Source organism: Hyperolius riggenbachi, chromosome 3 (assembly GCF_040937935.1).
Source record: "Hyperolius riggenbachi isolate aHypRig1 chromosome 3, aHypRig1.pri, whole genome shotgun sequence".
In the NCBI taxonomy this organism is placed as follows: Eukaryota; Metazoa; Chordata; class Amphibia; order Anura; family Hyperoliidae; genus Hyperolius; species Hyperolius riggenbachi.
In genome coordinates, this window is record NC_090648.1 from 99,297,062 (window position 1) to 99,310,654 (window position 13,593).

Genomic DNA, 13,593 nt, shown 5'->3' on the forward strand with positions numbered 1-13,593 from the left:
TGAATTTTTACAATCAGTCAGAAAAATTGATTGCTATTCTTAAATTGACAACATTTAGACGCAAGGCCTCGATTCATCATTCTCTTTGAGATAACTTTTTCCAGTTTGTTAAATTACCGAATTCGAAGTTTAGCGATTTCTAGTTGTATTCATCAAGGTTTTTCCTCATTCGGTGTGAATTCGATAACAATTTGGTAACCATTCGGTAACGTGTCGATATTTCCATTTTACAGCGGTAATTTAACACAAGGCCATAAGATTCCCATGGAATTGTGGGTAAAAGGCAGTCCTTTGAACACTACGTAGCAACATTCTGAATAGGGCTTAACACCTGGACCAGGATTCTGTAAGTGGCTTGGGACAATCCCACAATTTGATCGAAGCCTTTTCTAAAAAAAAAAATATAGTGCAGCTAGCAAATTAGTTAACCCTGGCACTGCCTGTGTTCTCTTACAAGATGATTCAAGAGAAAATGCAGATGTCCTGTTATAGCAAATAAATCTATTCTCTTGCAAATTGATATAGTTCTAGACCTTATTCTTGCCCTTCTGCACCTTTGAATCACTCTCAGCTGATACATAACCACTTCAAATGGCTCCATCTTCTCTGTTAGCAATGATCTGACAGGAATAACGACAGAGCAGTGAAGGAGATAACTAATCCTAAATGTAATGCTAAACCACGCCCACTTTCATTTTCATGAATTGCACTTTCTTCCGTTTTAACGCATCACTAACGAATTATTACCGAATGCTCGCTAACAGCTGTAGATAAATTTAATGAATCCTGAAATCAACTTAATGAATTCGGTATTTTACCAAACTGTCGTTAACTAATTCGATAAGTCTTGATGAATCGAGGCCTTGGTCCTTCGAAAGTACTCACGTCCTTGCACGAGTGCATACATACTGCGCATGAGCGAGCCTGGACTTGTGCTAAATTGATGCTGGTTCCACTGCCATTTATATCAACTCCAATAGTGGTTGTAATGGCAAGGTGATGTTTAGCGGATAAAAGGCAATTGCAAGCATTTTTAGGTGCATAGGTGTGTGTTATATTAGACTAATTGTGTGCATGATTTCAAAAGCAATTTGTACAATATTGATTGGCTCTAGCAGATTTTGTTAGATGCACAATCCCATAAATGATGCTAACAGGAGTGTAACTCATGGGGTCCCCCAGCAAAACTTAAATGGGGCCCCCCAATGTTTACACCCTTTCCTTGCCTACCCCTTGTGACCCTCACAGCCTGCAGGCCCATCTTGCAAAGGTCATAAAACAACTGTGGATATCAAAATCTTCACACCCATAACAATTATAGCCACAAAAACACCTGATATGGACCCCTTTATCAGAGGGAGTGAAGGAGTAGTTGGGGCCCCCTTACAAGTCTGGGCCCCCCTTGCGGTTGCAGGTGCTGAGCCCCTGTAGTTAGACACCTGGATGCTGATACTCATCTAAATGTACATTGGGATCATCTCACTGTGATATTACATATATGTAGACAGCCATCGACATTTCTTTTAGCAATAATATATTATTAATGCTTGAATACCATGACCTTGTGTTATTTTTGGTCACAGTGGCTTTCTCCTGTGAGATCATTACAGATTTTTAATGGGATACATCATACAATTGACTATCTCATGGGGGAATCACATATATAGCCAATGCGCTCGAGTTGATACAACTATTAGGAATTGGTTTCACAACTGGTGTTATTATGCCATCATTTTTAGCAGTAGTCATACACATGCCTGTATTATATGGTTACTGTAGTTATTAAAAACTATGTGATTGTTGGAAAATATACAATAAATAATCTGGATGGAGTAGAGCAATTTATACTGGTTGGTCCTTTTTGTTTGGCTTTTGGAGCCTGGACTTGCATATGCGCAGTGTGGACCCACTTGTCTTTAGAAGTACTCCGGTACGTGAGTACTTCCAAAGCTTCATGAGGACTTCCAAAGCTTCATGAGGACTTCCAAAGCTTCATGAGGACTTCAAAAGCTTCATGAGGACTGCCAAAGAGGTATTCCACCAGCTGATCGCAAAAATGTCAACAAGGATGACAACGCTGAGATAAGGAGATGGAGAGAGGGCTGGGAAGGCTCTATGGCATCCAAGGCATTCCCTCTCCGTATCGAAGTATCTAGCTATTATTTTTTAGGTGGTTTTAGTTTTAGTTAAAGACATAAAATAGAACAATGAACTAAATCCTCTGATTTTGTGTAATCCATTTGTGATTTTACATCATTTTCACATCATTTTTGACCGACCTTGGTGGTTAATAGCAAAGCTATGTTAAGGGTAAGGGTGGGCAAGGCGAAAAAAAAAAACATTTTTAAAAGACCTTGTAGTAGACAGTTTAAAAATCGTTCTTCCTTTGTCCTTTTAAAATCAATTTTCTCAAAAACAACAAGGTCTTTTGGAGGAATCCTTTTTTTGCCTTGTTCCCATTAGCATAGCAATGTTGGTGATAATAGAATGTATGGGGGTGCTTTGCTATTAACCGCTAAAGTTGGCCCAAAATTACGAGAAAATTACATAAAATTGTGGAATTACGGTTCCAGATTACACTTACAAACAAAATTAATTACGATTTTACCCGGAATTTTGTGTTATGATTTTGCATCATCATTGTGAATGATGGAGCAAAATTACGGTTATGAGAAATTTGTGCTCATCACTAATTAATAATTATATTGCATCAGTCTCTGTCTCACTGAATGAAAACCATATTTCGTAATATAAGCCACTTACCGACATACCAGCCGTCATCACAGCGCTCTGTGACTGTCACCACGTCTCCCTGCCGCAGCTGCAGCTCATCCGTGTTGTTGGGTGAGTAGTTGAACACTGCTCGGTACCTGAATGTGACAAGGATGAGAAATGTCATCTCCTTATTCTTTAAACCATCACTGACACATTCTGTAGTACCTTCACTAATCATTATAGGGTTTGCTGACACTCCTTACAGCCCATCCAGGGACTGACACTTCTGCATCAATTTTACAGCCCATCCAAGGACTGACACTTCTGTATCCATTTTACATCCCAGCCAAGGACTAACACTTACAGTGGGTTTGCAAAAGTATTTGGCCCCCTTGAAGTTTTCCACATTGTGTCATATTACTGCCACAAACCTGAATCAATTTTATTGGAATTCCACATGAAAGACCAATACACAGTGGTGTACATGTGAGAAGTGGATCGAAAATCATACATGATTCCAAACATTTTTTACAAATAAATAACTGCAAAGTGGGATGTGCATAATTATTCAGCCCCCTTTGGTCTGAGTGCAGTCAGTTGCCCATAGACATTGCCTGATGAGTGCTAATGACTAAACAGAGTGCACCTGTGTGTAATCTAATGTCAGTACAAATACAGCTGCTCTGTGACGGCCTTAGAGGGTGTATAAGAGAATATTGGGAGAAACAACACCATGAAGTCCAAAGAACACACCAGACAGGTCAGGGATAAAGTTATTGAGAAATGTAAAGCAAGCTTAGGCTACAAAAATATTTTCTAAGCCGTGAACATCCCACGGAGCACTGTTCAAGTGATCATTCAGAAATGGAAGGAGTATGGCACAACTGTACACCTACCAAGACAAGGCCATCCACCTAAACTCACAGGTCAAACAAGGGGAGCGCTGATCACAAATGCAGTCAAGAGGCCCATGGTGACTCTGGACGAGCTGCAGAGATCTACAGCTCAGGTGGGACTCTGTCCATAGGACAACTATTAGTCATGCACTGTACAAAGTTGGCCTTTATGGAAGAGTGGCAAGAAGAAAGCAATTGTTAACAGAAAAGCATAAGAAGTCCAGTTTTCAGTTTGCCACAAGCCATGTGGGGGACACAGCAAACATGTGGAAGAAGGTGCTCTGGTCAGATGAGAGCAAAATTGAACTTTTTGGCCAAAATGCAAACCGCTATGTGTGGCAGAAAACTAACACTGCACATCACTCTGAACACATCATCCCCACTGTCAAATATGGTGGTGGCAGCATCATGCTCTGGGGGTGCTTTTCTTCAGCAGCGACAGGGAAGCTGGTCCGAGTTGATGGGAAGATGGATGGAGCCAAATACAGGGCAATCTTGGAAGAAAACCTCTTGGAGGCTGCAAAAGACTTGAGACTGGGGCGGAGGTTCACCTTCCAGCAGGACAACGACCCTAAACATAAAGCCAGGGCAACAATGGAATGGTTTAAAACAAAACATATCCATGTGTTAGAATAGCCCAGTCAAAGTCCAGATCTAAATCCAATCGAGAATCTGTGGCAAGATCTGAAAACTGCTGTTTACAAGCGCTGCACATCTAATCTGACTGAGCTGGAGCTGTTTTGCAAAGAAGAATGGGCAAGGATTTCAGTCTCTAGATGTGCAAAGCTGGTAGAGACATACCCTAAAAGACTGGCAGCTGTAATTGCAGCAAAAGGTGGTTCTAGAAAGTATTGACTCAGGGGGCCGAATAATTACGCACACCCCACTTTGCAGTTATTTTTTAAAATGTTTGGAATGATGTATGATTTTCGATCCACTTCTCACATGTACACCACTTTGTATTGGTCTTTCACGTGGAATTCCAATAAAATTGATTCATGTTTGTGGCAGTAATGTGACAAAATGTGGAAAACTTCAAGGGGGCCGAATACTTTTGCAAACCACTGTATGTATCCATTTTACAGCCCATCCAGGGACTGACACTTCTGTATCCATTTTACATCCCATCCAGGGACTGACACTTCTGTATCCATTTTACATACCATCCAGGTACTGACACTACTGACAAATCGCGACCCCTAGGTGGCGTTGTTGCTGGATAAAATTCAGCACAGCATCAGAAGTGTGACGCTTTCTCCTCCCCTGCTCCATGTAGTTTAGATATCACATGAGCACATATAGGCTCCTCGCTAGGGGTGCCATAGCCAGATCTAGTCCAGCATGGTGTCATCCTATGTGGAGCAAAGTGTCTCACAATTCAGACAATTTGATTCCCTGTGGTACACCGATGTGGTGTGCATTCAATGGGGGTGGAACTATAGCGTGCATGCCCCTCCCCCCATGTGTCGAGCCGCCTCCTCGATCTAGCGAAGGAGGTAGAGACCACTCTTCAGCACACAGTGAGAAAGCAGAAAAAATGTACAGTGAGTGCTGAGGGACACATGGTGATAGCACATTGGGTTGGAAAGGGTTAATACAGTTCTGGCACTTAGCAAGTCCTATAGGAGTGAATGGGACCTAGTTCTTACTTAGCACATTCCTCATCCTGTACAGGTGTCTATTCTTTCACAATAAATGAGACAAATGCCGCAGGTCGAGGACTTTTCCATTTATTTATACCTTTGTAGTCAACAACCTAGCAGAGCTGAGAAGTTTTGCCTTTTGGTATTGTTAACAAAGTACAGGGAGTGCAGAATTATTAGGCAAGTGGTATTTTTGAGGAATAATTTTATTATTGAACAACAACCATGTTCTCAATGAACCCAAAAAACTCATTAATATCAAAGCTGAATATTTTTGAAAGTAGTTTTTAGTTTGTTTTTAGTTTTAGCTATTTGAGGGGGATATCTGTGTGTGCAGGTGACTATTACCGTGCATAATTATTAGGCAACTTAACAAAAAACAAATATATACCCATTTCAGTTATTTATTTTTACCAGTAAAACTAATATAACATCTCAACATTCACAAATATACATTTCTGACATTCAAAAACAAAACAAAAACAAATCAGTGACCAATATAGCCCCCTTTCTTTGCAAGGACACTCAAAAGCCTACCATCCATGGATTCTGTCAGTGTTTTGATCTGTTCACCATCAAACTTTGCGTGCAGCAGCAACCACAGCCTCCCAGACACTGTTCAGAGAGGTGTACTGTTTTCCCTCCTTGTAAATCTCACATTTTATGATGGACCACAGGTTCTCAATGGGGTTCAGATCAGGTGAACAAGGAGGCCATATCATTTGTTTTTCTTCTTTTATACCCTTTCTTGCCAGCCACGCTGTGGAGTACTTGGACGCGTGTGATGGAGCATTGTCCTGCATGAAAATCATGTTTTTCTTGAAGGATGCAGACTTCTTCCTGTACCACTGCTTGAAGAAGGTGTCTTCCAGAAACTGGCAGTAGGACTGGGAGTTGAGCTCGACTCCATCCTCAACCCGAAAAGGCCCCACAAGCTCATCTTTGAGGATACCAGCCCAAACCAGTACTCCACCTCCACCTTGCTGGCGTCTGAGTCGGACTGGAACTCTCTGCCCTTTACCAATCCAGCCACGGGCCCATCCATGTGGCCTATCAAGACTCGCTCTCATTTCATCAGTCCATAAAACCTTAGAAAAATCAGTCTTGAGATATTTCTTGGCCCAGTCTTGACGTTTCAGCTTGTGTGTCTTGTTCAGTGGTGGTCGTCTTTCAGCCTTTCTTACCTTGGCCATGTCTCTGAGTATTGCACACCTTGTGCTTTTGGGCACTCCAGTGATGTTGCAGCTCTGAAATATGGCCAAACTGGTGGCAAGTGGCATCTTGGCAGCTGCACGCTTGACTTTTCTCAGTTCATGGGCAGTTATTTTGCGCCTTGGTTTTTCCACACGCTTCTTGCGACCCTGTTGACTATTTTGAATGAAACGCTTGATTGTTCGATGATCACGCTTCAGAAGCTTTGCAATTTTAAGAGTGCTGCATCCTTTTGCAAGATATCTCACTATTTTTGACTTTTCTGAGCCTGTCAAGTCCTTCTTTTGACCCATTTTGCCAAAGGAAAGGAAGTTGCCTAATAATTATGCACACCTGATATAGGGTGTTGATGTCATTAGACCACACCTCTTCTCATTACCGAGATGCACATCACCTAATATGCTTAATTGGTAGTAGGATTTCGAGCCTATACAGCTTGGAGTAAGACAACATGCATAGAGAGGATGATGTGGTCAAAATACTCATTTGCCTAATAATGCTGCACTCCCTGTATGTATAATTCCTATCCTCGGGTTACAACCCCTTTGTCATTTTAGTAAAGTTTGTTTCCCTTGGGAAATCATTTATGGGGCTGATTTACTAAATCAAAAGACTGCAAACTGTGATCCTTCAATGCTTTCTTGTTTCTCTATTCATTACTGCATTTCTTCATTGATTGCTGGCAATCACACAGCTTTGTCTGTAGGCAGCCCAGGTCATTTACTGATGGAATGAGATAAAACATATATATATATATATATGTTTACCTGGGGCTTCCTCCAGCACCTTCCAGCCTGATCGCTCCCTCGCTGACATCCTCCTCCTTGTTCGCCGCAAGTTGGTCCCAGAAAGTCCTCCGGTTCAGGGCCAATTGCGCATGCGCAGCCCAGCCACATGCACGCTCCTGCCACGCTCATGTGGCCGGGAGTATTTTACCGTGCAGGCACAGAATGCTTCCGGCATCGGGAGAGCGGAAGGGGAGCGCTTGGCCGGACTGCGCCTGCACCGACTGGTGCAGTTGCGGGCAAACGAGGAGGCGACTGAGGACGATGAGGGAGCAATCAGGCCAGAGAGGGCTGGATGAAGCCCCAGGTATGTATATTTTTTTCATTTCGTCCCATCTCAGGTACACTTTAAAGTGTACCTGAAAAGGGATAATTGGGTGCATTGACACAATACCAATGCCATGTGTATCTTAAACAGCATTTTAGTAAGACAATCCATTTCCTAGATGTACTAAGTTGGCAGGCTCACACAGAACTTACAGTTTCCCCTTCAGCTGTTGCAGTTTGCTCTGTGTTGGAGCTTTCACAACACATGGCTTTTCCTTCAGTGTGACACTAGCAGAGACCTGTTAAGAAAAACAAGTGTGATTAGATTGGGACTGCAGTGGTTGTGCATAGTATTTGTGAGAACTGGTAGCTTTGGAGTCTTGCTATGTGGAGGTGGAGAAGAGCATGCACTCCCATTCCGTATGAGAGATTCATGCTGTTCAGACTCTAGTGCATACATGTCAAACTCCGGCCCGTGGGCCAAATCTGGCCCTTGGAGCCATCAGATTTGGCCCTCGGTTGGTTTCCCCACTTTGCATTATGTTTGGCCCACTCCAGACCACCGGAGAAGTTATATTGGAGGTTAAGCCCTATATCACCAGGGAAGCCATATGGTGAGGAGAAATGCACTAGATATCAGGGAACTGTATAGGACAGGGAAGGGGGCCACACCAGAGAGGTATATAGGGGAAAGAGGGGGTCACTAGACTCCAGGAAACTGTATGGGGGAGGGAGGACCATTAAAGATCAGGGAATTGTACAGAGGAGGGAGGGGAACACTAAACATCAAGGAACTGTAAAGGGAATGGGGGGGGCTGTTAAACCCCAAGTAGCTTTATAAGGGCGAGAGGTGGCCACTAGACATTGAGGTTGGCCTGTGACTTGGTCCCAGAGCTCAATTTCAGCCCACATTGTAATTGAGTTTGACACCCCAGCTCTAGTGTCAGTCTGTCAGACAGGAAGTGTGTTCAAAGTTTTATATTTCACACTAGAGTCCAGCAGCAAACATGCGGATTGTCACTCCTAATTTGTGAGATCTCTACCAGGGATGCATATTTTACATCTGAGTACTTCATAACCTGTGTGCACATTTTAGATTGTTCCGAATAATTTCAGCCAGAAATCTAGTCTGCACAGTTGTCCCCTGATTTTGGTGCCCTCCTCTGTAGCATTTTCACAGGACAGATATAAAAGTTCCCTCAGCATCATACCACTCACACGTTCTCTCCGTCCCCTCTCCATAGAGCAGTATACATTGCTGGGACAAGAGCCATACCCCAGTTTTATACATCAATCATTCCAGAACTGCCTCCCAAAACAGTCTTCACAGATCATTTCAGGTGACAATAGTCTTGAAGTGTAAGGCAGGGCAGGCTGTACTTGGTCAGCAGTAACCTCCCTTTCCATGTGTGGCCACCCCTTCACTCTCCCTCTGTGTTTTCCCCCACTGCCTGGGGGTCAATCTGTCAGGGTGTAGCCACCATATTCCCCTCGCTTAAAGGGATCCAAGCAGCTTTTTTTCTGCCGTTTGTCCTGGTTTCTAATAGCTGTAGGAGCTGCCACCCCTTCCCCCTCCCTTCTGCCCTTATTTTTCCAGGGGAAGGTGTGAATGTAATCAAGTGTGACTTCCCTAAACTTTTTGAAGTACAGTGTCCTATCACCTCCCCTGATGGCACCTAACCCCCCCCCTTATGGTAACTCCCCCCCCCCCCACCTCCACTAAGCTGTGATATGTGGATATGCTTGCACGGAGTGCCCGCTATGCGCCCAAATTTCCCTTTTTGCCACTAATCGTGGCTTTTAACATTGGCACCTATGGGGCACTCTTTCTTCTGTAAGGGCTCCTGTGCCCTTCTTTCCTGTTTCGCTCTTGAACATCTTAGGCCTCTTAGTATAATCACACGTAAAACATTATTTATTTTGTATAAAACCATTCAGATGCTTTTATTTATTTTTCATTTTCTGTACAGCCCTGGAGAAATTATTAGAGGGCAGAAGCAGTTTATTCTTTCACATAAGATCACTTCACTGATATGCTGAGAGTCAGTGGCCACTTCACTTTTTCGCCTGAGTTTTCTCCTAGGTCAGTGATGGCTAACCTTGGCACTCCAGCTGTGGTGGAACTACAAGTCCCATGAGGCATTGCAATACTCTGACAACTCTAAGCATAACTCGGGGAGGCAGAGGCATGATGGGATTTGTAGTTTTGCCACATCTGGATTGTCAAAGTTAGCACCACTGTCCTAGGTGATCTGTTCATGACCTTGTTAATAAAATGCCCTTTACACCACCAGCAAGCAAGAAAATTATTTTAAGTCGTTTTTCACCACATGCATGTAATTAAAGCACCGAAAAATGTGGGTGCAGGGCAAAGCCGAGAAATGGCTCACCCTGGTACTGCAAAAGTCCCAACGGCGTTAATTACCGTACTATTGTCCTTCCAGGCCTCCATGGACTCAGAAGGTAAGATGTAACTCTGCTGCCAGCTATTGCGGCCGAATTACACTGTTTTTATAGTAATTTGGGCTCCATCTTTTGACGGCAGCAAAATTACTGTCTGAGCGCTGCTATAGCCTAATTCACATTATGGCCTATGGTGGTGCATGCTGCGCCTGAATTTCTTGCACCGTTTTTGCCTATCTCATTTTTCACCTACTTTTTAGTACTTTTTCAATTGCAGAGTGCTGTAAAATGATTTTAAGCAGAAGATTAAAAAAATTATCACCTAAGAGAAAACGTACAAGAAAAAGTGAATTGAATAAGGGCCAGTATGTTAGCGGGTGTTAGTACTGACCTGCTCTACTGGCTGCGCATGCGTCCTGGTGTTAATCTTGGGGTTTGCCTTCTTCTCCGAGGGCCCATCTCCCACCTGCACGTAATTTGCAGGGAACAGACCGAGACGTGCAGAGCCTTCAACTCGTCCTTCAAACCAGTTACCACCAACCCTCCGAGTTATAGAGACACGCTGACCCTGAGACAGAGACAACACAGTGCACTGACTGACACACAGAAACAAGCAGCGACACACATGGGAGGGATGTGTGACTGGACAGACCATGCAGAGATCACAATAATCACAAACCTAATGCGGTATTATTCAAGCATGGACATGACAAAATGAACAGCATGCTTAGCTTAGAGTGTTATAGCGATACATACACACATATACTACGTTAGTGGTACTCTACAGCTAGATGCATAGACAATAAATGGCCGACATTAATAATCTGCCCACTGAATGATCTGTGACCACAGACGTATACCCTAGTGTGTGCCAGCACTATCTGGAGAGAATAAAAAAGGTGGCCGTACATCAGGCGACTTGAGGCCAATCGACAATCTGATTCGAGTATTATAATTGGACAAGATGAAAATTGGCGCCCCCCCAAGAGTGTTCCACGATCGATGATGCCACCAATTTCAGGACGAAATTGGTTGCATGTATTGATTAGACATACTGCAAGATGGGATCGGGTGGGGAACATGTGACATTAGGGGGACAGCGGATGCGGCGTCACAAGGGAGATTTCATGCTGAAATTGATTAGGAATCGGCCTGTGGTGTATGGGCAGACAACAAATCTCTTTACGATCAGATTCGATCAGAGAGAGATCTGTCTCTTGGTCAATCTGCCCACACATCTTCTGATATATGGGCACCTTAAGCCAGACCACTGCAATCCAGCCAGTAGGCTTTCTTATCAGCCATTCAGCCAAGGTTGTCTGCTGGTTCAGACGGACGGTTCTGTGGCAGCAAATGATGGCTGCGGCGCTCGTCGTTTAAACGCTGTCCATTCAAACGAATGGACAGCTGTCTATATGATCGCTTACCAGTGTTTACCACTGTATGAGCAAATGCCGCATTTCAATCCTGATTTTCACTGTTGTCTGCCTGGTGCTTAGCCAATCCTGGAAGCACCAGGAATAAGCAGGACCAACCACAGTGCTGTGTATGGTACAGGGTTATGGGGGTACTAACTAGAATGGACAGGCCATGAAGGGACTGATAAGTTTAACCAAACTACTGTAATTTTACCAATTCTTCTGTGTTAGCAATACTAACAGTGCTTTTTTTTTGCATTGTCACTATATTATTATTATTATTTATTTATAAAGCACCAACATATTCCGTGGCGCTGTACAATGTAAGAAAACAAACATGGGGATACGGGATCAGTTGAAAAGGGCTCCTGAGCTGCCTGTATGAAAAGGGCTCCTCCATAGACCTCAATGTTATTTCTGCAAATATGGGCTACAAGGTGGTGAAAAGGGCTCCGGAGTTTTGATATAGGCTACAAGCGGGTGCCCTTTTGTAGCCCATATTTTTTTTTTAGGCTACAAGGTTTTTAACTACAGTAGGGCAGCCTTTTGTACCCCATATATTTTATTCAGCTACAAGGTTTTTGGCTACAAGGTTTTTGATTCTGCTACAAAAGGGCACCCTTTTATAGCCGAGATTTTTGATTCGAGAATGCAGGGGAGGTTAGGATTAGGCATCACAAATGGGCGGGGGGGGGGGGGGGGGTCTTAGGGTTAGGCACCTTCTAGGGGATTAGGGTTAGGCACCATCGGGGGAGGGCTCTGTGTGAGAGTAGGGAGCAGTTGGGTCATAATAATCACTTTTCTTAGCTATATCTAGAGCCCTTTTATAACCCAACAAATGTTTGCCTAATAAACTAAAACTAGCTTTTTCGGCTACACCAGGTGCCCTTTGAAGCCGAATTAGACATATATGGGCTACATCAGGCGCCCTTTGTAGCCGAAGTTGGCATATATGGGCTACACCAGGCGCCCTTTGTAGCCAAAGTTGGCACATATGGGCTACACCATGTGCCCTTTGTAGCTGAAGTTGGCATATGGGCTACACCAGGCGCCCTTTGTAGCCGAAGTTGGCACATATGGGCTACACCATGTGCCCTTTGTAGCTGAAGCTGGCATATGGGCTACACCAGGCGCCCTTTGTAGCCGAAGTTGGCACATATGGGCTACACCATGTGCCCTTTGTAGCCAAAGTTGGCATATGGGCTACACCAGGTGCCCTTTTTTGTAGCCGAATTTGGTATATATGGGCTACACCAGGAGCCCTTTTTTACAGGAGCCCTTTTCAAATAGACCCGGGGATACATACTGTATGGATGGTTTAGAGTGTGCAAAGGGTTAATATGTTAGTACTTTCTTATGCTGACAAAAAATAGATGGATATGTTACATTAGTGATACAGGCAACAGAAAAGCCACAAACACCTGTGGACATTGCATAGCTGTCTGCGCAGGTTTGCTTGCGATGCATGTCACATGACACATGGATGCTGCTGGACACAGTGGACACCTGTCTCACCTCAGGGTCAGGTGACGTGAACCATGGGAAAGGAGCATGTGACGTGTCACAAGTAAGGGCTTATACACAAAGGCCATGAACTCTCCTGAAATGCCGATGGATGTACTTTGGAATTGTTTGAAAAGGCGCCTGTACATGTCGGTGCTAGCTGTGAGGCACACAGCTCCAGTCACCTAGACCTCTATTCCCCCAGCAGCAGAAGGTGCTGAATTTACCGCCTATCAGCTGCTCCCATTCACCAGCCAGGTGCGAGCCCTTAGCATGGGCAGTGGACAGGTGCCCCCCCCCCATTAACTTGCATCTGAGCATGGCGGTTGCCTTCCCCACACGCAACATGAGATAGTTTTTGGCTGCTAGGTAATTCCACCACGTGGCAAACGACACACATGCGATGTTAGCAAACACTGCCATTCACCCGCATGTAATTGCAGCCAAATGGCGCTTGTGGCCAGCAGCCATGCTCCCTCCCTCCCCGTTAGTTTAATTAGTTCACATGATGATAAAAATGACATTTTCCAACAACATACTGTAGCTGGTTTACTATCAGTATATGATACAAATTATGCTGCACATATCAAAGTTAACCTTCGTGTATCTTAAAAGTATACTGCATTACTGAAGCACGCTTAAAAAGGAACTTTACTGGGTATAACTTTATAAATTTGCTTCTTTTTTTTACAATACGGTATTACTTTATAAATTATTTTTACATTCATAAATGTATCACATCAACTATGTT

At 43.8% G+C, this 13,593-nt stretch overlaps 1 protein-coding gene and 1 long non-coding RNA gene across 8 annotated transcripts in view; one reads left to right on the forward strand and one right to left on the reverse strand.

The window, feature by feature from the left end:
* LOC137562883 (uncharacterized) overlaps nt 1–13,593 on the forward strand; it is a 100,649-nt gene that overhangs the window by 49,323 nt on the left and 37,733 nt on the right. The gene's annotated exons all lie outside the window — the stretch shown is intronic.
* Nucleotides 1–13,593, reverse strand: part of SORBS3 (sorbin and SH3 domain containing 3) — a 101,629-nt gene that overhangs the window by 1,571 nt on the left and 86,465 nt on the right. For 6 of the 7 annotated variants that reach the window (XM_068274676.1, XM_068274675.1, XM_068274674.1 and 3 more), the window contains 3 exons: nt 10,313–10,489; nt 7,732–7,817; nt 2,764–2,870 (listed from right to left, as the gene is read on the reverse strand). In XM_068274676.1, coding sequence (XP_068130777.1) covers nt 2,764–2,870; nt 7,732–7,817; nt 10,313–10,489 — 370 coding nt within the window. The remainder of the gene's footprint in view (nt 1–2,763; nt 2,871–7,731; nt 7,818–10,312; nt 10,490–13,593) is intronic. The other variant, XM_068274680.1, reaches the window with a different exon arrangement.